This window comes from Tachyglossus aculeatus, chromosome 11, assembly GCF_015852505.1.
Source record: "Tachyglossus aculeatus isolate mTacAcu1 chromosome 11, mTacAcu1.pri, whole genome shotgun sequence".
Classification (NCBI taxonomy): Eukaryota; Metazoa; Chordata; class Mammalia; order Monotremata; family Tachyglossidae; genus Tachyglossus; species Tachyglossus aculeatus.
Genome location: NC_052076.1, coordinates 19,029,247 through 19,053,012, shown reverse-complemented (window position 1 = coordinate 19,053,012; position 23,766 = coordinate 19,029,247). Strand labels below are relative to the sequence as shown.

The 23,766-nt window shown below is 56.6% G+C and overlaps 1 protein-coding gene across 1 annotated transcript; it reads right to left on the bottom strand.

Annotated features, from left to right (window-relative positions):
* Positions 1–674: 674 nt before the first annotated feature.
* On the bottom strand, positions 675–22,874 carry PLEKHM1 (pleckstrin homology and RUN domain containing M1). The gene is made up of 14 exons (XM_038754266.1): positions 22,836–22,874; positions 21,349–21,580; positions 14,132–14,221; positions 12,630–12,871; positions 11,851–12,477; positions 11,548–11,703; positions 10,732–11,017; positions 6,506–6,764; positions 3,444–4,322; positions 2,703–2,848; positions 2,238–2,431; positions 1,689–1,752; positions 1,249–1,406; positions 675–1,070 (listed from the first exon to the last, which is right to left on the bottom strand). The coding sequence occupies exons 3-14, from the start codon at positions 14,177–14,179 to the stop codon at positions 962–964; spliced, it is 3,168 nt and encodes a 1,055-aa protein (XP_038610194.1). The 5' UTR covers positions 14,180–14,221; positions 21,349–21,580; positions 22,836–22,874; the 3' UTR covers positions 675–961.
* Positions 22,875–23,766: the final 892 nt, after the last annotated feature.

Here is a 23,766-nt window from a genome sequence, read left to right as displayed (position 1 = left end):
CTCATCCTGATCCATCCTTAGGTCCTTCCTCCTGCTCCCACTACTTATAAATCACTTCTGTCCATCTCTCCCATTAGATTGTAAGCTCCTTGTGGGGAGGGAAAGCACGCTGAGCTTTGATTGTACTTTCCTAAGAGCCTAGGTTGGCGCTCAGCTCGGGAGGTGCTTGGTAAGTAGCACTGATTGACAGCTTGCAGGCTGGGAGCCTGGTAGGAACAGATTGGATTGAACAAGATGCCCGGTCTTCTAGGGCCTTGTTAAGGCTGAGCTGGCCAGCAGAATCTGGCACTCATCAGCTCAGGCCCGTGCCGCTGGGGCTTGCCGGCCCTCTGCTCCAGAGCTGGCTGGGGCAGTCAGGGAAAGCAGCGTCCACAGCAGGAGGAACCAGCGGGCCCTCACCCTCTTTCTCCCCAGCTCCCTACTTGTGGGCTGGCAGGGTCTGGAGCCGGTGGCCAGGGAGCTCTCGCCTTCCGAACCTGGGAGATCGGGGCTGTGGTTCACAGGAGGCAGGAAAGGCACCCACCATGGGGGCTGAGAGCAGGGGTTAGAAAGGAAGGGGCCGGGCAGCATTTCCAGGGGCCGAGGGCACAGAATAAGCTCCGGGCGTCCGGGGCCTGAGAGCCAGCCTCCAGCCCTGGGCCAGACCAAAGGATACAAATACTCATTCCACAATGGAAAATCCTAAAAAACTTTAATCAGCTCTAACCCAGGGCCACCACGGGGCCCATGTCAAGTCAGCCACCCTCGGTGCCCTCTGCTCCAGGTGAGAGAATTGATGGAGGCGGAGAGGGATCCAGCTGGGACAGCATCATGTTTGCCCGGTTGCTAGTCCGCAGGACAGGGAGTCCTCGGGTCCCCAGCCTGTCTGCTCAGGACCCCAGCCTGCCCACTAGGAACATGGCAGGGATGGGTTGGACTCTGGGCCTCAGGCCAGTTGGCCAGGGACCAGTCAGGAGCAGAGCTAGGCATGGAGACTCTGCTCCTGGTACTTCCTCCTGCGGGCACAGCGGGGACAGTCCGGTGCCCCAGCCTGGCAGCTGCGATGAAACACAGTTCGGCATTCCTGGCACCTGAGGGAAGCCAGAAAACACTCTGAGACCCAGGCCCTGGCCAGCAGGTCCCCTGGCGGGGAGCTGTTCCAGACCCGGATCCTCTGGGCTCTGGAACCCAACCGTCTGAGGAAAGCTGCCTCAACCAATCCGCCCTCAAGCCTTGTTCACCATTGCCAGTCCAGCCCTGCCAGCCCACCTGGTGGTGGTGTCCAGCTCAAAGGGGAAGATGATGTCATCGCGGTTGCAGATCTGGCAGATGAAGCCCCGCTGGGTGCAGAGGTCGCAGTGGTACACGTGATGGGAGGCGAACTGGATCCCGGCCTGGAGGAAGCCTTCGAACACCCCATCTGCGATCTGCAGGCACAAGCCCCGGGGTGGGCAGGGTACATGACATTACACTGTCTCCGCTGCAACGCGCTGTCTTCCCAGGACTAAGCCAGGAGCTGCTCCGTCAATGGCTGGAGCTCCCGGGGGGCAGCTCACCTGAACATCCCACCCCCGATCCAGGGCCCCTAGGCCCACCGGGCCTGTCCCTGTGTCCCTGACCCAGCTTCATCTCTGGGGCACCTCCCTCCTCCCGGCCCTCACAGCTGCAATTTTCCAGCCATCACTCCCCAGGGTGGGGTGTCTGCTCACCTGGCGCAGGTCAGCGACGCTGTACCTGTGGGGAGACTCCAGCAGGTACTGTCTGTGTCCGACCCTGCCAATGACACAAGAGCGGCGGATGGTGGAGGGGGGTAGGAGAGGCAGTTGCGGGCCCAGACCCTTCCCCCACACTGGGCAAGGAGCCAGCCCTACAGCTGGGATGCCCCTCCTGGGTGGTGAAACCCTAGGCTCCTAGCCTCCCACCCTGGCCAACCTGGCACAGAGGAACTGTTCCATCCTCCATGTACAGCCTGGCTTCTTGCTTGTCCCTCCTCTCTCCTCCTGCACAGCGGCTCTGCCTCCTCCTCCTCCCCTTTCCCACCAGTACTCTGGCAAGGACTAGCTGCTCCCTCCTTGGCCCCAGGGCTACCTACTCTGTCCCCTTCCAAACTCTGGCCAGCCCTGACCACTCCCTCTCTCCATTCAGCCCTGCCCAGAACTGACCACTCCATCCACCTCCGACTCTGGCCAGACCTGACCGTTCCCTCTCCACCTTCCCCCAGGGCTGACCACACCCCCCCGGCTCTGGCCAGCACTGACCGCTGGCTGAGTTCTTTGCCGGCCCCGCTGCGGCAGAGGGTCAGGTATTCCCCGAGGAGTTTCAGTTGCTCTCGGCTCCTCCAGATGCCACCCATGCGCTCCACGTGCTCGTACAGGCTGGCGTTCACCTGCTGCAGGTTGATGAGTGGCTGGTCGCGGACCTGTTCCAGGAATCTCAGAGCCTGGCGACACACCTGCAAACCCGGGGAGGCACGGAAAGGGCATGGGTCAGGACCCTGGGGCACGGACCTCAGAAGCCGTGGAGACCTGACCACCCCCACCAACCTCCCTGTCCCTGCCACTGTTCCAGTCTGGGGTGTGGTCCCATCCCCCTGGAGTTGTCTGTCACCCCCACTGTCCAAATCATTGATGGAGGCTTCATCCCCGGGGCCCTCCCCCAGCCCCTACCACAGGATGGGGGCAGGGCATCCCCTGGGCTCCCCCGAGGCAGGGTGCGGGACTCACGGCACGCCGGCTGAGATCCCAGTTGTGGATGACGCGGGCGGGGATCACGGAGTCATCATCCCGGTGGCATGCGTCACAGTAATAGAGGCCGGAGAAGGCGCAGAGCTTGGGTCTCACAAACGAGAAGCCGATGGGCTGGGCACAGCCTGTGAGAGGACAGGGAGGAGGAAGTGGAGGCAGAAGAGGAAGAGGAGAGGGCAGGTACTAAGCATCAGCTGCCAATCTCACCTCTCCCACTCCCTTCCGTGTCGTCCTGTCATGCTTCCTTTATTCATCCCCAGTCCCAGCCCCACAGCACTTATGTACATATCTGTACCTTATTACATTATATTAATATCTGTCTTCGCCTCTAGACTGTAAGCTCGTTGTGGGCATTGAATGTGTATTTACTGTTACGCTGTACTCTCCTGAGTGCTTAGTACAGTGCTCTGCACACAGTCAGCACTCAATAAATACGACTGACTGAGCCTTTGGCTGCACAGATTTGGGGCAAAGTCCCACGCTGAGAAAGGGGAAGACAGAGGATGGGGAAGGTGTCTAAACTGTAAGCTTATTATGGACAAGGAACGTGTCTACCGACTATGTTGTGTTGTACTGTCCCAAGATATCTCAGTACACTGCTCTGCACACAGTCAATGCTCCATAAATACGACTGCCGATGATGATGATGAAGGCAGGAAAGGATGGAGGAGTGGGGGTGGGGGAGGGTAGGAGACGACAGGGCCCCCCCACCACTCTTGCCTGCACAGATGAAGTTTTGGGCATCCAGGCCCTTCTCCACGGGCAGGACCAGCAGGTCCTGTGGCAGGAAGCCGCCCTTGCGGGCCGCCCACTGCCCCGTCTCCGGCCCGTCCGGCCCGAGCCCCTCCGCCGCCTCTGCGGCCCCCGCGGCATCCAGGGCGCAGGCCAGGGCGTGGCGCAGCAGCTGCCTCCAATGGGCGGCCTCGCGCGCGCTCTGGGCCCGCACCTTGAGCGTGGCCGTGGGCGTGACGATCCTGAAGCAGGCAGGGCCTCCGAGGCCGGGGTCGGGCAGCACGTCCCGCAGCGCACCCACACTGTGGCTGCAGCTCAGCTCCTTGACGGCGGGGCCGCTGCCGGGGCCGCCCCCGCACAGCCGGAAGCACCGCAGCATCTCGGGTGACAGGGACAGGAGCTGCGGGGTCCACGCCTCCCCCTCGGCCACACGCACGATCGCTTCCTTGAGGGCGTCCGGCTCCGGGGCCAGTGGGGACGTCCAGTCCGATGCCGAGTCCGCACGCGGGGAGACCCGCGGGTCCGGGTCCTCCAGGGTCTCCCACTCGTCCTCGGACGGCGTCCGGCTCTGGGGCAGGACCTCCCGCAGCCGGTCCAGCCAGTCCTCGGCCTCCCCGCGGGACGGAGCACGCAGGGCCAGCTTCTTCCCAGCGAAGACCAGCTCAAAGCGGCCGTCGCGGTGCACGCGCCCCAGGGACTCGCAGCGCAGGAGGGAGCAGCTGTCCACGCAGGTTCGGTCCTCGTGGCTGGCGAAGAAGCGCAGCTCGGTGGGAGACAGCTCGCAGTGCAGCTCCTTCCACAGCCCCATGGGGCCCCTGCGCTCCAGCGTTCCCAGTTTCAGGAGCCCACGGAATGGGTTTGAGAGGCCTGCAGACACAGACAGAGAGCCAGCTCACCTCAGGCCCGGTGAGGGCAGTGGGGCCGGGGAGAGATGGGAGGGAACCGATACTGGGGAACCAGCTTTTGGGAATTCACTGCTGTGGGAACACAAGCCTCAGCTTGGGCAAGGAGGGGAGAAGTGAATGTCCCCCAGACAAGGGCCCGGGGCAGAGGAGGGTGATTGAACCCCAAATGTGGACCCAAGAGAACTGATCTAGTCCTAGTTGGCAATCTTTTTTTTTTTTTAATGGCATTTATTAAGTGCTTACTATGTGCAAAGCACTTTTCTAAGCGCTGGGGAGGTTACAAGGTGATCAGGTTGTCCCACAGGGGGCTCACAGTCTTAATCCCCATTTTACAGATGAGGGAACTGAGGCCCAGAGAAGTTAAGTGACTTGCCCAAAGTCACATGGCTGACAATTGGCGGAGCCAGGATTTGAACTCATGACCTCTGACTCCAAAGCCCGGGTTCTTTCCACTGAGCCACGCTGCTTCTCCAATCTTGTCCCAAGCCCTGAACCCCGGCTTCCCACCTCCAGCCCTTGGCTCGGTGGCTCAGCCCCTAGTGACCTGTCCTGTCCCACTGGGACCGGTGCCCCGGCTTCCTCCGTCCCTCAATCCCACAGCTGACACACTCTGCCCCATCCTCTCCCACCAACCTGACACCCTTTCCTCCTGCTCCCCTAAACTTCATTTTTCTCCATTTGGGAAATGGGGGCAGAATAGGTGAGGAGACATCCTACTCCTGGCTGCCTGCCCCTCAAGGAGCCTGCGGGGGAACCACGAGGCACTTGACACGGCGGGGGAGCTGTGTCACCACATCCTGTTGGTTCAGCCTTCACAACATTGTTAAAATCCGCCCATTCTTCTCCAAAATGCTACCACATTAATCCAGGCCTTGAGTACTGCATCTGCCTCCTCGCTGACCTCCCTGCCTCCTATCTCTCCCCACTCCAATGCATACTTCAGTCTGCTGCCCGGGTCGTTATTTCTACGAAAACATTCAGAAATGCTTCCCCACTTCTCAAAAACCTCCAATAGTTGCCCATCCACCTCTGCATCAAACTCTTTACCCTTTAGCTTCAAAGCACCAAATCACCTTGCCCCCTCTTACCTTACCTCCCCAATTATCTACTACAACCCAGCCAGCACACTTCTTTCCTCTACCGCCAACCTACTCACCATAAACCTCAATCTCACCTATTTCACTGCTGACCTCTCAGCCACATCCTGCCTCCGGCTTGGAACTCCAACCCTAATCTGCCGGATAGCGACAGATTCTCCTCCTTCAAAGCCACATTAAAAACACATCTCTTCCCAGAGGCCTTCCCAGACTAAGCCCTCATTTCCTCTATTTCCAGTTCCTTCTGCGTCACCCCTGCACTTGGAATTGCACCCTTTATTCACACACTTCCCCAAGCCCCACAGCACTTATGTTCGTATCCATAATTTGATTTACTTATATTAATGTCTCTCTCCCCATCCAGACTGTTAGCTCGTTGCGGGCAGAGACCCTATCTACCAACTCTGAGATATTGCACTCTCCCAAGCAGTGCTTTGCTTACAGCAAGGACTCAATAAATACGATTGATTGCTTGGGGAGCACTGACTGGGAGGCCGGCTGTCCAGTGGGCATCTCCCTACCTGGGTCCCACCCCGTCAACACAGCAGCCACTGCTGTTGGCAAGCCTGGGGCCAGACCAGGAAGCAGGAAGGCAGAGGCCAGCCAGATTGAGGATCTAGAAGGGAAAGTCCGCGAACCAAGGAGACCACTCTGATGGGGGGGGGGGAGGAGAGGGAGTGAGAGAGACAGAGAGAGACAGAACACGCACGAAAACGTGGACAAGGGGAGGGGGCTGGATCCCATTTGCCGAGGCACCCCTACCAAATCCCCTGACCTCCATGGTCTGGGGCTGCTTGGCCGAGCTCAACCCCAGGAGAACCATGAGGCAACAAGATGCCAGACTTCCGGATGCAACTTGGGGCCTGCCAGCTTGAGGTCTCTTACTCCCCTAAGACTCACGCTCAGCCGGGCAGCTGCCTACCCCCGCTAGGTTGGGTCCCCCCCGCCGACCCTCAGCAGACTGCCCCGAAAGCTGCTGGGGAACCGGAAGACCTGTCCGACGGCCCCAGCCCTCCCACTGAGGTGGCCCCAGACCACCCAGACGTACCTATTTGCCTTCGGTGAATCACACGGAAATTCCCCCTCTCCCGCAGGGCTCTCACATCGAGGGGTGACGGGTCAGCTCGCTTGCCGGCTCCTGGGTGGCTGCTCTTTGAGAGGTTCCCGGGGGCAGGTTGGACCGGGGCTGACTCAACCACCTTTGCCGCTGCCGCTGGGAAGAGCGTGTGGAAGTCCGAGCCGGGGTCTGGGCCACGCGCTGGGGTTGGACGGTAGAAGTCCTCCTCTGAGATCCAGCTCCTGCTCTTCTGTTGGAACAAGGGCAGACATCGTGACTCACAGCAGCCCAGCATGGAAACGGCAGAGAGGAAAACTGGGGAAGAAGCTGAGGCAGTGGAGGAGAGGCCAGTCCACCACCCGACTCTGAGGACAATCAAATCCCACAGCCCCCCACGGCCAGAGCCAGGTTTGGGAGGATGGAGGCCTGGACAGGAGGGCCCGTAGGCTCTGAAAATGCTGGTGTTGGCAGCCTCCGGAGAAAGGCTGACCAGAAAGGCTGTGACCAGAACAGGTGCACAACACAGCACCCCACAGACTGTGAGGACCAGCCCTGACTGTCCCCCACAGCACCAACTCCGACGGGCACTCTTGGGTCTTGGAGTTTGTCAGGCTGGGAAGAAACAGCAGTACACCCTTTTTCACCTGGGCAGGGAGGGGTGGGGATGAGCCCAGGGATTCTGTTTCCACAGGAAGCTGAAAAGCTGGAAACATCAGCAGGACTCAGAAGGGTCTGAAGATAAATCCATGGATGAGCTTCCAGGCTGGGTCAGAGGAAGGAGAGTCAGGGAGGGCGTGGGGAGAGTTAAGGGGAGCTGGATGGACAATCCTGGGTCACTAGGGGAGAGTCAGGGATACAGAGTCAGAGGAGTTAGATGGTCTTTGCTGGTCACTGGAGAGAGTCTGTGATAGAGAGGGGAAAGTCAGGGGGGTAGGATGGTCCTTGCTGGGTCATCACTAGAAGGAGAGTCAGGGATTGATTAATCAATAGTATTTACTGAGCAGCTACTGTGTGCAGAGCACAGAACTGAGAGCATGGGAGAGGACAACAGAATTAGTAGACATGATCCCTGTCCTACAGTGGCTGTTGTAAGGGACATAAATTGGGGAGATTAGAAATAAATCAGAAAAGGCCTCCTGGAAGGGATGTGATTCCAAAAGGACCTTGAAAATAGGGAGAGGAGTGGGTGTGTCAGATATGAAGGGAGAGGGAGGGGCCAGGCAGGGAGGAGGGCGTGAGCAAGCAGTCAACAGTGGGAGAGACTACAGCACAAGATACAATGAGTAGGCTAGCTTGAGAGGGGAGAAGAGGGGTGGGATATAGTAAGCGAAGACAGTGGATACCTAGGAGGGAGAGCTGATGGCCAGGAGTTTCTGTTGCATTAGGAGAATGTACAACCACAGGAGGGTTTTGAAGAGTAGGGAGATGTGTGGGGCAGTTTTAGGAAAATGATTTGGACAGGCTAGTGAAGTATGGGCTGGAGATGTGAGACAGGGATATTATCAAAGAGGCTGATGCAGTAGTCAAGAGGGGAAAATGACAAGGGCCTGAACCAGCATGGTGATGGGGCAGTCAAGGGTTTTGGACAGTCAAAGCTGTATCACTGGAGGGTCAGAGATGGAGAGAGGAGAGTCACAAGCTAGTAGGTCTGTCCTTAGCCATGAGGATGGGGGTTGGGGAAAGCATGGCTCAGTGGAAAGAGCACGGGCTTTGGAGTCAGGCATCATGGGTTCGAATCCCGGCTCCACCAGTTGTCAGCTGTGTGACTTTGGGCAAGTCACTTCACTTCTCTGTGCCTCAGTTCTCTCATCTGTAAGATGGGGATGAAGACTGTGAGCCCCCCGTGGGACAACCTGATCACCTTGTAACCTCCCCAGTGCTTAGAACAGTGCTTTGCACATAGTAAGCGCTTAATAAATGCCATCATTATTATTCAAAGAGGATGACTGGCACCGGATTATCTCTGGGCATCCTGGTGCCCCCATGTGAGACGGAGGCCTGGCTGGGTGAGTGGGGGTGCTGGATGAGAATGTAGTCTTCCAGGCCTTGAGGCTCAACGGTCTGTGACAGTCACCTGACTGGGCTGACCGGGTGTGCGTCAGCATGAGCGTGTGGGGGCGGGGGAGGCTGGCAGACTGGCCGCCCGAGTTCACCGTGCAGACGGCCCACGGCTCTGAGCTCCAGGGTGGCAGTGACCCCAGGGAACCACCGTTCCACTCTGTGGCGTGTACAGATAGACTGATAGAAGGCAGGTGGGCAAGTGGACAGGGCCCCACCCCAGCCATCCTACCGACACGGGGAGCCAGCCAGGTAGGTCGGACCAGGCACTGCCCGGAGCCACGGCACGGCCAGGCAGCGGCCACCCCTCCATCCCACCCCTCCCTGTGACAGCGCAAAGAGCCCCCATTGGGCTCAAGGCAGAGGCCACAAAGACCGTTCCCTCTGGTCCAGTGGGGCCCACAGTGGCCACCGGGAGGCCAGAGGAGGTGGATGAGACAGAAACCTGGGTCTACATCCTGGAGATATGCAAGAAATGGGAAATTTGAGCTAATCATTTCCAAAGGGGGAAATCCTGATACAGCAGGGCAGGTCTTTCCATTTGCAGACGCCCAGAGTTCCGGCTAATGCTGGCTACTGTGGCCAAGAGCAAGGGAATCCTGAGCTGGACAACCTGTTCCTAGCCCCTAGGACTCTCAAGGCCATACAGGGAGCCTAGAACCCCTCTCCTGGGCCTCTTCACTTTCATTCATTCAGTCATATTTAATTGTATTTATTGAGCACTTACTGTGTGCAGAGCACTGTACTAAGCACTTAAGAACCTTCATCCAAAACCAACACTCTCACTTGGCCTTAACAATCCCAGCCCCTTGCTCTGCTCCAGTCCTGACCCGGGGTTCCCAGGGAAGGGACTCAGTTTGGATTCTCCTTCCTGCAAAGAAGGTTACAACTGTGGCCTGGATCAAAAGACCAGAATTGATCCAACTGGACATGGCACTGGGGGGGTGATGACCCACGCCTTTTTGGGCCCGACTCTGGCCTTGTTCACCCCAGGTTTCTGATAATCAGGGCCGAAAAGCCCCAGAGCAAAGGCCTTCTGGCCTGTGAGCCCTGCAAAGCCTGCCCCATTCTATCCCCCTAAAATCCCCATTCATAGTCTAGCCCCCTTCAGGAAGGGGCAGAGAGGTGAAAAGGGTAATGGAGTCAGTTTGCAGAGAGAAGCTGCCCGAGGAGTTGGCAGAGGCAGGGGGAGGAGCCTGGGGGCACAAGCCAGGTCTGTGGCCTGTACAGGGCTGGGAGGCTGGACCTGCATCTCTCTCTCAGACCTTAGCCACACTGCCCTGCCTTCCTCAACTCACCTGCCTGCATCCTGCAGCCTCGTTTGGACTGGGCACACCCAGCAGCCTGACTCTCCCTGAGCCACGGAGAGCCAGCAGGAATGTGTGCTCCCTGCACCCCTTCATCCCATCACAACGGCTTGGAAATTCCTGTGACTTGGAAATTCGGTTTGTGACTGCCACCTCACTAGAGCAGGAGCTACTAGAGAGCAGGGAACCCAGTCTACGTCCAGCACTCAGAACAGTGCTGAGCATTGAGAAAATACCACTGGGGACAGGGGGATTGCGGAGTGAGAAGGCCTGAAGCTCAGCCCTGCAGACCTGCCCCGCTGAGCTCCCCATGGCCCCAGGGCTCGATGGGATAGAAGTGGGGGGGTGGGGAGCCGAGCGACAGCCCTGTGTACAGCACTGCCTTCTGGGAGCGGCAAACTCTGAAACCCACAGCAGAGACTCTACCCAGGCCCCTACCCCTGCCTCTGCAGTAGTAATAATAATAATAATGATGGTATTTATTAGGCACTTACTACGTGCAAAGCACTGTTCTAAGCGCTGGGGAGGTTACAAGGTGACCAGGTTGTCCCACCGGGGGCTCACAGTCTTCATCTCCATTTTACAGGTGAGGGAACTGAGGCCCAGAGAAGTGAAGTCACCCAGCTGACAATTGGTGGAGCCGGAATTTGAACCCATGACCTCTGACTCCAAAGCCCGGGCTCTCTCCACTGAGCCACGCTGAAGGAGGAGAGGGAAAAGGAAGGAGGTGCGGGGGCGGAGGGGAAGGAGAAGGAGACGGCATGGGCGGCAGCCATTCCGGTTCTGTGCCTCTGCAGTCCTAAAAGCCTGGTCAGTACTGCCGGACACGGCACTGACACTGGGAACACCTACCGGACAAGCCGCTGGGGGTGGGGTGCTCTCAGCTCCTCGGCTGTCCTCGTCCTCTTCCTGGCTGGCCACTCCTTCCTCTTCCACAGGGACCACGAGGGGTGGAGTCCGGTTCCCTTCCGTGGCGTCAGCAGTGTGGTCCGCGGGGCCATCGAAGCGTAGGTGTGCGGTAGTGCCAGGGGTGCAGGGAAACAGGGGCTCCTGGGGCAACGGCGGAGTCCCTACCAGGGGGCTGGGCCCATGGGCCGACGTGCCATTCACCTGGGCTTTGCTGAATTCTGTCAGGACCCTTCAAATCCAAGCAAGACAAAGTCTGTGAGGCAGGTGGCCGGTTGGTAGCTGGCTGGGGGCAGAGAGGCCCGGTGAAGACTCCCACCCTCCTGCTTATGAGGGAAGCCGGGTTCTATTCCCATTCCGACCTCCCTTGCTGTCAAAGTCCTCGGTGACCTCCAGCTCTGGCTGGGCCCATTCCTCACTGGGTGGATTCAGCGCAGAGGCCTCCCCAACTGCAGCGGGGAGGCCAATGCAAACCCACTTGGGAACATGAGTGAGTCTCCTCCAGGGTCTGGCCCTCAATCCACTCCCCACACTGCCTACTGACTCCCAGTGGGGGGCCTTGGAGAAGGGGAGCCCCAGCCCAGCGACCCAGCCAGTTCAGTGCAACGACTGGCCAACCACTCCATGGTCCCTCGCTCTTGGTCACCCCGACCCTGGGGGAGCACTCTCTTGGCTCTGGCATCTGCTGCTCAGCTGCAGCTGGAAAATTCCTGTCACTGGGGTGGTGGACAACATCCCGAGACAGCACATCACTAGCCCCACTGGGGAGGAACTGAAGGCGAACGACGGGGCGGAGGGGCGGCGCAAGCCTGCGAAGGCAACTCCGCTGACTGCAGCCCCAGGGACACACCAGACTTCTGCTTTGGTTGATTGCCAGGCCCCTGTTCCTCTGCAACCAGCCCAATGCTCCTGAGGAGGCTGAAACCACCCCCGACCCCAAATCGGCCCCTAAGAATCCTATGCATCTATGCCCGCCGTCCAGATCCCAGCTCTTCAGCCCAGCCCCCACAGATGCCCACCCACCCACTCTCATTCCACTCCCACACCCCTGGCGCACACACTCACTCCTGCAGGGAGCGGTCCGAATCGTGGTCAGGCACGGGGCCGGTGTCCCAGTCGCAGGCCATGGCTTCGTCAGAACGGTCTGTGGATCTGGTGGTCCGGTCCTGGGAGAGGCCGCTGGCCAAGTTGGGGCTGCAGGACAGCTGGGAGGAGCCGGTGGTGTCCAGGCTGAGCGAGGACGCCGTGAGCTTCTGCTTGGACCGGGCTCTGCCGCCGGGCAGCCCGCAGCGCTGCACTTCGACATCGTCCGAGCCCGAGGACACTGAGCCCGAGTCAGAGGACTCCGGCCCGTGCCCGGCCCCGCTCCCCGGATCAGGCTCCGAGAATTGGCAGAGTCCCGACAGGGCCAGGGGCGTCAGCGTCCACTCGTTCAGGACAGCAGACTTGTAGGACAGGTCAAACGTCAGGGAAGTGAGCCCCTGCAGGAAACTGAGGAGGAATTCCGCCTCCTCGGGGTCGAGCAGCAGGGCGGTCCGCAGGTAGTGCTCGGCCAGCAAGGCCCGCTCGCGCAGCAGCAGCTGCAGGTGGCAGCCCACCAGCCCATCGTTCAGGGCCAGGCGCACCCAGGCCCGACAGCGTCCCACATCACTGGTGATGAACGGCAGGCCCTCCACGTCCGCCACCGTGTTCCTGTGGGAGGACAGAGGGAGTGACCATGGCAGGAGGAGGAGGACCATGCTGCCTCAGAGTCTTCCCACCGATTAGGTCCGGGCCCTGTTCATGTCTGAGGGTGGGGGCACTCTGCCTGCCCGCCCACCCACCCCCCTCAGACAGGGCCTTACCTGTGGGTGACGGCTTTCAGCAGCGGCCAGAACACCGGGCATGGCAGGGGGCCCCGGCCGCCGGCCTTCTTCCCGCCAGTCTCGGCCTTGATGTGCTTGGCTTTCAGCCCGTGAATAAACACGGCTTCCAGGGCCGAGCACAGGGTGTTGGCATCACCATCTTCACTGGTCACCACCGTGTCCGAGGCCACAAAATGCCTCTGCAGCGCTTTCACCGAGTTGACCAGAGTTCGTTTGATTACCTGACGGGGACATACAAACTGCTGGCCATCAGAACCTTTCTGCCCCCTGATCCAGGGCCCACGAGGCATGGCAGATGTTGGCAATGGGGACGGAACTGAGCGACACAGGGTGGAGGGGGCACAGAGCCCGCAGTCCGGCCCCCCATCCAATGAACGAATGCCCTGGTACTCTCAGTGAGACCCCAGTCTCCCGCTGCCCAGCTCAGTGCCTCAGGGCCACCCTCTCCCAGCAACGCTGCTGGCTTCCCGTGGGTCAGAGTCTGGCCAGCACCCCCCCCCGGGAACCTGGCTCAGTCCCACTGACCGCTCAAGATCCCCTTCCCCCACCCCCCACCCACCTCAAGCCACTGCCACTCCTGGACCCTGCCGGCCACCCCCGACCTGGAGCCCGGGGAGGAGGTTGGGGCCGATCTGGGCCCGAGCTGAGCATGTGGAGGTTTAAAGCCAGCCCCGTCCAGCAACAGGCTGGCTCCCAGCTGGTACGGCATTACTAATTTGGGCCACCTGGGCCGCCGTCTCCCAGACCCACCTCAGAAATGGTCAGCCTGGCTGGAAGCCATGGTCCTCAGGAGCCCTCAACCATAGGCTCTGGGAGAAGAGGAAGGGAGGGGAGGAGAGGGGAGCTGCCCGTTCTCCTGCCGTCCCTCTGAGCCAATTCCCCCAGCCCCTGCAGGCTTGAGCCTGAGCACCAGTGGGCAGGAGGAGAGGATGGATGGGCTGAGAAGCAGGTAGATGGCCTTTGCCACAGCTGGGGAGAGGGGGAGATCGGGAAAAGGGCCAGAATCACACAGGAAGCAATGGCTGGAAAGATGCCAACTTTAGAAACCGGTGCTGGATTCAGAGTTTGCCCAACACCCAGCCCTGGACCTCCCTCTAAACAGAGCCCCATGAGATAGACTCTACAGGCTGACAATTGGTCTCCTCAATAATAATAATAATAATGATGGCATTTGTTAAGCGCTTACTATGTGCAAAGCACTGTTCTAAGCGCTAGGGAGGATACAAGGTGATTAAGTTGTCCCACGTGGGGCTCACAGTCAATCCCCATTTTACAGATGAGGTAACTGAGGCTCAGAGAAGTTAAGTGACTTGCCCAAGGTCACACAGCAGACATTTGGCGGAGCCGGGATTCGAACCCCTGACCTCTGACTCCAAAGCCCGTGCTCTTTCCACTGAGCCACGCTGCTTCTCTATCAGAGGGCGTGGGAGGACAGAAAGCAAAGGCGTCTCTTCTCCACTCCCAGTCCCCACACAGCTTACCGTGATGGCTGCCAGGGGGTCCTGCCCGTTGTCTAGTGCCGAGAGCATCTCCAGAGGCCCACGAAGCTCCCCACACAGCAACCGCAGCCCCTGGGGAGACAGGCAGCATGTGACTGGGGCCCTACTTCCCTGGCACCCTCCCTCCTTCCCACGCTCTCCCTTTCCCCAGGAGCTGTTCCTGCTGCACCCAAAAGCCCATTCTAAAACAGGAAGTGAAATCCAGCTTTTTTCCCCGAGGGAAGAGCCCGCACCAGGCCCAGCAGGCAGGGATCCCACCGACAGCCCTCTGCTACTGGAAACGGGTCGGGGTTGGCGAGCCCTGCGTGCTCGGGTGCCAGCCCCGCTAGGCAGCCTCAGTCTGGGTAGGCACTGATGAGCACAGAACCGCCTTCCCGGCCACCAAGAGGAACCTGAGGCAGCAGAGCCAAGGGGGAAGATCACAAGACTGGAATTGAAGAGACACGGGTTCTTGTCCCGCCTCGGCCACTGGCCTGCTGGCTGCCCTTAGGCTAGTCACTTCAATTCTCTGGACCTCAATTTCCTCATCTGAAAGTGAGAGAAGGTGCCCATTCTCCCTCCCTCAGTTTGTGAGCTCCCGTCAGAGGGAAATCAGGCCTCCTGGGCAGGGGCGACTCCTGCTGCCCTTCCGGCCCTCCTGGGGCTGGCCCCTGCCCTTCCCTGGCATCAGGTGCTCCTGAAAGCACGAGCACATTGTTCGTTCCCTTCCCCCTCCCCGACTTCCCTTTCTGAGGGTGGCCACACGTTCAGGGCTGGGTTCTGGACGGACAGCCAATCACAGCCTACAGCTGATGGCCGGGACCCCCAGTCTGCTCTTCGAGGGCCTCATCCCAACTGAAAATGAACCCTGAAATGACCCTGGCACTTCCAGGAGTGATACTGCTATTTATTGTCCGCCCACTGGGTAAAATGTGCTGTACTAAGCGTATCCTCTGCCCACAGGGAGCTTTTTCTCTAGCACTGGAGTCTGACAAAATATTGACAAGTAAGGAAATCCAAATAAATAATTGACTGTAAAATCAATTATGCCTACATACACACCGACACAAATATGCCTCTCATCATTTATTAACAAAACCGTTGAGTCCAAGTCTCCCCACTCCTCAAGAACCTCCAGTGGTTGCCCACCCACTTCTGCCTCAAACAGAAACTCCTTACCATCAGCTTTAAGACACTCAATCTGCTGGCCTTCTCCTACCTCACCTTGCTGCTCCCCTACTCCAGCCCAGTGCACACACTCTGCTCCTCTAGCGCCAGCTTACTCATTCTGCCCCCATCTCATCTAACTAGCCAACGACCCCTTTCCCACATTCTCCCCCTGGCCTGGAACTCCATATCTTATCCCACTTTGACTACTGCATCAGCCTCCTCGCTGACCTCCCTGTCTCTCCCCACTTCAGTCCTTACTTCCCTCTGTCTGCTGCCCAGATCATTTTTCTACAAAATCATTCTGTCTATGTTTCCCTACCCCTCAAGAACCTCCGGTGCTTGCTCATCCACCTCCACATCAAATTCCCCACTATTGGCTTTGAAGCATTCAATCACCTTGTCCCCTTCTACCTCACCTCGCAACTCTCCTACTATAACCCAGCTCAAACACTTCATTTCTCTAATCATCAATCGTATTTATTGAGCGCTTGCTGTGTGCAGAGCACTGTACTAAGCGCTTTGGAAGTACAAATTGGCAACATATAGAGACAGTCCCTACCCAACAGTGGGCTCACAGTCTAAAAGATAGGTCAATGCTAACCTATCTTGCTGCCGACCTCTTGCCCACATCCTACTTCTGGCCTAGAATGCCCTCCCTCCTCATGTCAGTCAGATTATTGCTCTCCCTCACTTCAAAGCCTTATTGAAGGCACACCACCTTGAGAAAGCCTTCTCCATCCACACCGCTACTCTTCTCATTCAAGCTCTCATCCTATCCGGTCTGGACTACTGCATCAGCCTTCTCTCTGATCTCCCATCCTCGTGTCTCTCCCCACTTCAATCCATACTTCATGCTGCTGCCCGGATTGTCTTTGACCAGAAACGCTCTGGGCATGTTACTCCCCTCCTCAAAAATCTCCAGTGGCTACCAATCAATCTGCGCATCAGGCAGAAACTCCTCACCCCAGGCTTCAAGGCTGTCCATCACCTCGCCCCCTCCTACCTCACCTCCCTTCTCTCCTTCTCCAGTCCACCCCGCACCCTTCGCTCCTCTGCCGCTAATCTCCTCACCGTACCTCGTTCTCGCCTGTCCCGCCAACGACCCCCGGCCCACGTCATCCCCCGGGCCTGGAATGCCCTCCCTCTGCCCATCCGCCAAGCTAGCTCTCTTCCTCCCTTCAAGACCCTGCTGAGAGCTCACCTACTCCAGGAGGCCTTCCCAGACTGAGCCCCTTCCTTCCTCTCCCCATCATCCCCCTCTCCATCCCCCCCATCTTACCTCCTTCCCTTCCCCACAGCACCTGTATATATGTATATATGTTTGTACATATTTGTTACTCTATTTATTTATTTATTTTACTTGTACACATCTATTCTATTTATTTTATTTTGTTAGTATGTTTGGTTTTGTTCTCTATCTCCCCCTTTTAGAATGTGAGCCCACTGTTGGGTAGGGACTGTCTCTATATGTTGCCAACTTGTACTTTCCAAGCGCTTAGTACAGTGCTCTGCACACAGTAAGTGCTCAATAAATACGATTGATGATGATGATGATGAAGCCTTCCCTTACTGAGCCCTCCTCTCCTCTCACTCCCTTCCGCGCCGCTCACACTTGCTCCTTCATTCATCCTCTTTCCCGTCCCCACAGGACATGTGTGTACATCCGTAATTTATTTATATTAATGTCTGTCTTCCCCTCTAGACTGTGAGCTCGATGTGGGCAGGAATATGCCTGTTTGTTGTTATATTGTACTCTCCCAAGTGCTCAGTACAGTCCTTTTACACAGTAAGCGCTCAATAAATATGATTGAATGAATGACTGAACGGTACACATCTCCAAGAGGCCTTCCCTAAGCCCTCTTTTCCTTTTCTTCAACCACCTTCTGCGTCTCATTGTGGGCTGGGAATAGGTCTATTATACTGTTACATTGTACTCTCCCAAGTATTTAGTAGAGTGCTCTGCAATCAGTAAGCACTCAATAAATACAATTAACTGACCGAGTCACCGGGGGAGGAAAAAAATGCTTGTCTAGTAGAAGAGAGCAGGACATACTCAATCTGTAGTAGCAAAAGCTGGACTGGTGCCTGGATTTAATGATGGCATTTATTAAGTGCTTACTATGTGCAAAGTACTGTTCTAAGCACTGGGGAGGATACAAGGTGATCAGGTTGTCCCATGGGGGGCTCACAGTCTTACTCCCCATTTTACAGATGAGGTAACTGAGGCTCAGAGAAGTTAAGTGACTTGCCCAAAGTCACACAGCTGACAATTGGTGGAGCCAGGATTTGAACCCATGACCTCTGACTCCAAAGCCTGTGCTCTTTCCAGCTGCCAGGATTTCTGCCAGCTGCCAGGGTGCAAGAGCTGAGGAAGCCCGATGGGGGTTGGAAGTATGAGAGTGACAAAGGAAGAAGCGGGTAGGGCAGTTGAGACTGATGGAGAGGGTAGAGTTGTGGGAATCTACTTTCCTATCAAGAGAAGCAGGATGGCTTAGTGGGAAGACCACTGCCCTGGGAGTCGGGTAACCTGGGTTCTAATCCTGGCTTTGCACCTTGCTTGCCGGGTGACTGTGGGCAAGTCACTTAATTTCTCGGTGACTGCTTCCTCATTCTGCAAAATGGGTGTAAAGGCCCCGTTCTCCCTCTCCTAGAGGCTGTGCGCTCCATCAATAGATCATATTTACTGAGCACTTATTGTGTGCAGATCACTGAACTAAGCATCTGGGAGAGCATAATACAGCAGAGTTGGTAGACACATTCCCTTACAGTCTAGAGGGGGAGACAAACATTAATATAAATTATGGGTATGTACATAAACGCTGCAGAGCTGAGGGTGGGTTGAATAAAGGGTGTAAATCCAAGCACAAGGCAATGCAGAGTGAGAGGGAGTACCGGAAACAAGAGTTTAGTCAGGGAAGGCCGCTTGGAGGAAATGCAATTTTAATAAGGCTTTTGAAAGTAAAGCGGCAAGGCCTAGTGGAGAGAGCAAGCCTGGGCGTCAGAGGACCTAGGTTCTAATTCTGACTCTGCCACTTGTCTGCCATGTGACCTTGGGCAAGTCACATAACTTCACTGTGCCTCAGTTTTGATCCCCATTTTACAGATGGGGTAACTGTGAGGCCCAGTTGGGACTTGGACTGTGTCCAACCTGATTATCTTGTTTCTACCCCAGCACTTAATACAGTACCTGGCACAAAGTAAGCACTTAAATACCATTTAAAAAAAATGGTGGTGAGGGTGATCATCTGTTGCATACGAAGGGGAAGGGAGTTCCAGGCCAGAGACAGGATGTGGGTGAGAGTTCGGCAGCGAGAGAGGTGAGATCGAGGCTGAATGAATAGATCGGCGTCAGAGGAGCAAAGTGTACGAGCTGGGTTGTAGTAGGAAGTCAGCGAGGTAAGATGGGAGTGGGAAAGGTGACTGAATGCTTTAAAGCTGACGGTAAGGAGTTTATGCTTGATATGGAGGTGGATGGGCTGCCCGTGGAGGTTCTTGAGCAGTGGGGAAACAGAGTCAGTGGTTTTGTAGAAAAATGATCCGGGCAGCAGAGCAAAGTATGGCCTGGAGTGGGGAGAGACAAGAGGGGGGGAAGTAAGCAAGGAAACTGATGCAATAATCAAGACGGGACAGGATAAATGCTTGGATTAACATGGTAGCTGTGTGGATGGAGAGGAAAGGGCGGATTTTAGTGATGTTGTGACGGTTGAACCAACAACAGGAACTGTGTCTGAACTGCTTGTCATAGCTAAGCTAGTGCTTGGTACATAAGCACTTAAATACCACAATTATTATCATCATCAAGGAAAGGGAGGGTTGGGAGGAAGTCCAGTAGGGGTGTGGGAACCTGGAAAAGGTGAGGAGGAACCAAAATACAGACGTCACAGCAGGGGATGATGGGAGAAGGGGTGTGGGTGACGAGACAGGTTAAAAGGTCGTGATCAGAGAGCGGGAGGCCGGAGTTGGAAAGATGGGAGATGATACAGGGCCACGGGATGATTCGGGCTGGTGGGTGTTCAGACAGATGCATGGCCAAGGTACGGGGAGCCGGGTCAGCAGAGCTGACCAGTGAGAGGAGTGGGTGGGCTGGATGGTCAGAGGGGTCATCAATTGCAGAAGATGATTTCCCCAAGGATTCGAGTAGGAGAAGGGAGTGAGCACAGAAGGTGAGAAAAGTATCAGACTCTGCAAGGAGTTGAGGGGTGAGACTGGGAGATCAGGAGCTGCAGAGGGTGGCACAGATGGACAGGGGTGGGATTCGACAGAAGGGAAAGAAAGCAAAGTGGGGGGGGGATGAGGCAAAAGTGACAGTGGAACATCTGACCTCTCCTGCATGAACCAGCAGTAGAGAATGAAGAGTGAAGAGAAGACGAGGCTCCCATCAGCCAACCAACAGTATGTACTGAGTGCCTACTGAGGGCAGAGGTCTGTACTGAGTGCTGGGGATAGGAGAGCAGCAGCCCCCGTCCTCTACCCTCCACGGCTCCTGAAGCGTTGGAGGCTTCCTGGGGCCCTGCCAGTCAAGAAGCGATAGAGCCCGCTTTCAGGGCAACACTGGCTCTGCCAGCTATTCAGGGGAGGGGCACCAAGAGCAGCACCAAGGGATCAGCCTGGCCCACTCTTGGCTGTAGGAGTTTGAGCAGGGCCCAAACTGTGGAACAGAGGGCAAGGCCAACATTCATCCCCTTCGGACAGTGTTGGAGCACAGCGGGTCGTGGACAAATCAGGTTCGACCAGAGAACCCCAGGCAGATCCCAATTTGGGTGGTTCTCCTGTGAGCACGGGGGCAAGATCCTGTTCACCTGCTTCGATGGGAAACTGAGGCACAGAAGTTGAGACACTCAAACTGGGACATCCTGTACATCAATGGCGGAGACAGGACAGAGCCAGAAGGGTGGGTTCTTGCCCCACATTCTGCCCACTAACCATGCCGTTCCCCTCCCACCCCGTCCCCATCCCAACACAATCAGCATGGAGGAGAAGCAGCATGGCTTAGTGGATAGAGCTCCGGCCTGGGAGTCACAATCAATCAATCAATCGTATTTATTGAGCGCTTACTGTGTGCAGAGCACTGTACTAAGTGCTTGGGAAGTACAAGCTGGCAACATATAGAGACAGTCCCTACCCAACAGTGGGCTCACAGTCTAGAAGGGGGAGATAGAGAACAAAACCAAACATACTAACAAAATAAAATAAATAGAATAGATAGGTACAAGTAAAATAAATAGAGCAATAAATATGTACAAACATATATACAGGTGCTGTGGGGAAGGGAAGGAGGTAAAATGCGGGGGATGGAGAGGGGGACGAGGGGGAGAGGAAGGAAGGGGCTCAGTCTGGGAAGGCCTCCTGGAGGAGATGAGCTCTCAGTAGGGCCTTGAAGGGAGGAAGAGAGCTACCTTGGCAGATGTGGGAAGGGAGGGCATTCCAGGCCAGGGGGAGGACGTGGGCCGGGGGTCTATGGCAGTACAGGAAAGCTGAGTAGGTGCGAATGAGGTTGTCATTAATGTAACTTGGTGATAACAAGGGCCTTTTTCACAATCACAAGTTCACGGGTTCTAATCCCAGCTCCACCACTTGTCTGCTGTGTGATCTTGGGCAAGTCATTTTACTTCTCTGGGCCTCAGTTACCTCATCTGGAAAATGGGGATTGAGACTGTGAGCCCCACATAGGACAGGGACTGAGTCCAACTCGATTTGTTTGTAATAGTAATGGCATTTGTTAAGCTCTTACTATGTGCCAAGCACTGTTCTAAGCGATGGGGGGGTACACGGTGATCAGGTTGTCCCATGGGGGCTCACAGTCTTAGTCCCCATTTTACAGATGAGATAACTGAGGTACAAAGAAGTTAAGTGACTTGCCCAAAGTCACACAGCTGACAAGTGGCGGAGCTGGGATTAGAACCCATGATCGCTGACTCCCAAGCCCGTGCTCTTTCCACTGAGCCACGCTGCTTCTCTGTCACAGTGCTTAATACAGTACCTGGCACCTAGTAAGCACTTAACAAATACCACAATTATTATTATTAGACATTCAATCGGAGAAAACTTACAAGAGGATTTAGAGAGCAGGTCCGATATTGTCACCCGTCGAGCTTGGGGGCTCCGTGGAGTCCAGGGTAAAGGACACGTCCAATCTTCACTCAATCGCTCGCTCAGTTGATGGGTTCGTTCTTCAGAAAGCACCTCTTCTCTCACCCGGTCTCACCGCCCGCGGCCGTGTCCCGGGAGGTCTCGCCGCCGGAACCCACCAGCCGGCTCCTCCAGGTGAGTCATGGTGTCCAGCTGCAGGATCGGGGCGAGGGGATGAGATTACACGATGAGTCAAAGGTGCCAGGCAGATGACCCACTGGCAGGGCTGGCGGGAACGGCAGGCACGTGGGCCTCCCTGCCTCTCTCAGGGCGCCAGGAGCCCGGGAAGGGCAGTGAGTTGGGGGCATGGCACGGCCCGAACCTGGCCCCCGCTCTGCTTCCCTGACCCGTCCTTTGGGGCAGCCTGATCGAGGTAACAATAATAATGATGATGGCGTTTGTTAAGCGCTTACTTCGTGCCACGTACTGTTGAGGTGAAAGGTGGGCAGCAGAGGGGCTCCGAGAGGCTGCCCAACAGCAGCCAGCGGGGAGGCCCCTTCCGACTCCCTGCCTGGGCTGCCCCTCCCTCTGTGCCCAACAGCTGGGGTCGGGATGCGGAGCCGGAGCTGGGCTGGAAAGGGGCAGCTTCCCGGGGATTCCCGCAAAGGGTACTGACCACCTCTTAATACAGTGCCCAGCGCTTAGTACCCCCGGCCCACGTCATCCCCCGGGCCTGGAATGCCCTCCCTCTGCCCATCCGCCAAGCTAGCTCTCTTCCTCCCTTCAAGGCCCTACTGAGAGCTCACCTCTTCCAGGAGGCCTTTCCAGACTGAGCCCCTTCCTTCCTCTCCCCCTCGTCCCCCTCTCCATCCCCCCCATCTTACCTCCTTCCCTACGGCACCTGTACATATGTTTGTACATATTTATTACTCTATTTATCTTACTTGTACATGTCTATTCTATTTATTTTGTTAGTATGTTTGGTTTTGTTCTCTGTCTCCCCCTTCTAGACTGTGAGCCCGCTGTTGGGTAGGGACTGTCTCTATATGTTGCCAATTTGTACTTCCCAAGCGCTTAGTACAGTGCTCCGCACACAGTAAGCGCTCAATAAATACGATTGATGATGATGATGACTGTCTCTAAGTTTTGCCGACTTGTACTTCCCAAGCGCTTAGTACAGTGCTCTGCACACAGTAAGCGCTCAATAAATACGATTGATTGATTGATTAGTACAAGGCCTGGCACCTAGTAAGCCCTTAAATACCATCATTATACCTCCCCCCCCCCCCCCAACGCCTGGGGGAGGCGGCTGAAAAGGTGACCCCTCCCGGAGCCCTTCTGCCCGGCACCGACCGGGGTTGGGCTCCTAAGCGCTTAGTCCAGTGCTCTGCACAAAGTAAACGTTCAATAAATACGACTGATTGATGGATTGACCCCTCCCAGCGCGGTGGCGGGGGTCGCCACTCACCGAAGGCCGGCGACCACCCCTGAGCCTCCGGCCGAACGCGCCAGCCGCCGGCCACTGAAATCAGGAAGCAACAGGGGCGTCTGACGTCACCACGGCGGGCGGGGCCACGCCCCCTCCCTGCTAAACCAATCCCTGGAGGCGCGGGGGGCGGGGCCTGGCTCGGCCCGGCCGGGGGCGACGGCGCCTCCTCGCGGTCGAGGGCAGCCACAGCGAGGGCGATGCGGGCCAGAGAAGGAACGGACTCAGGTCCCCTCGCTAATTATAGAATGATAATAATAATAATAATAATAATAATAATAATAATGGCATTTATTAAGCGCTTACTATGTGCAAAGCACTGTTCTAAGCGCTGGGGAAGTTACAAGGTGATCAGGTTGTCCCGGGGGGGGCTCACAGTCTTAATCCCCATTTTACAGATGAGGTACCTGAGGCACAGAGAAGTGAAGTGACTTGCCCAAAGTCACACAGCTGACAATCGGCGGAGCCGGGATTTGAACCCACGACCTCTGACTCCAAAGCCCGGGCTCTTTCCACTGAGCAGAAGCAGTGTGGCTCAGTGGAAAGAGCACGGGCTTTGGAGTCAGGGGTCGTGGGTTCTAATCGCTGCTCTGCTAATTGTCAGCTGTGTGACTTTGGGCAAGGCACTTCACTTCTCTGGGCCTCAGTTCCCTCATCTGTAAAATGGGGATTAAGACCGTGGGACAACCTGATCTCCTTGTAACCTCCACAGTGCTTAGAATAGTGCTTTGCACATAGTAAGCGCTTAATAAGTGTCATTATTATTATTATATCATCCCTTAGAACAGTGCTTACAAGAGGAATTAGAGGGCAGGTCAGATATCGTCACCCGTCGAGCTTGGGGGCTCCGTGGAGTCCAGGGTAAAGGACACGTCCCCTCTTCACTCAATCGATCGCTCAGTTGATGGGTTCG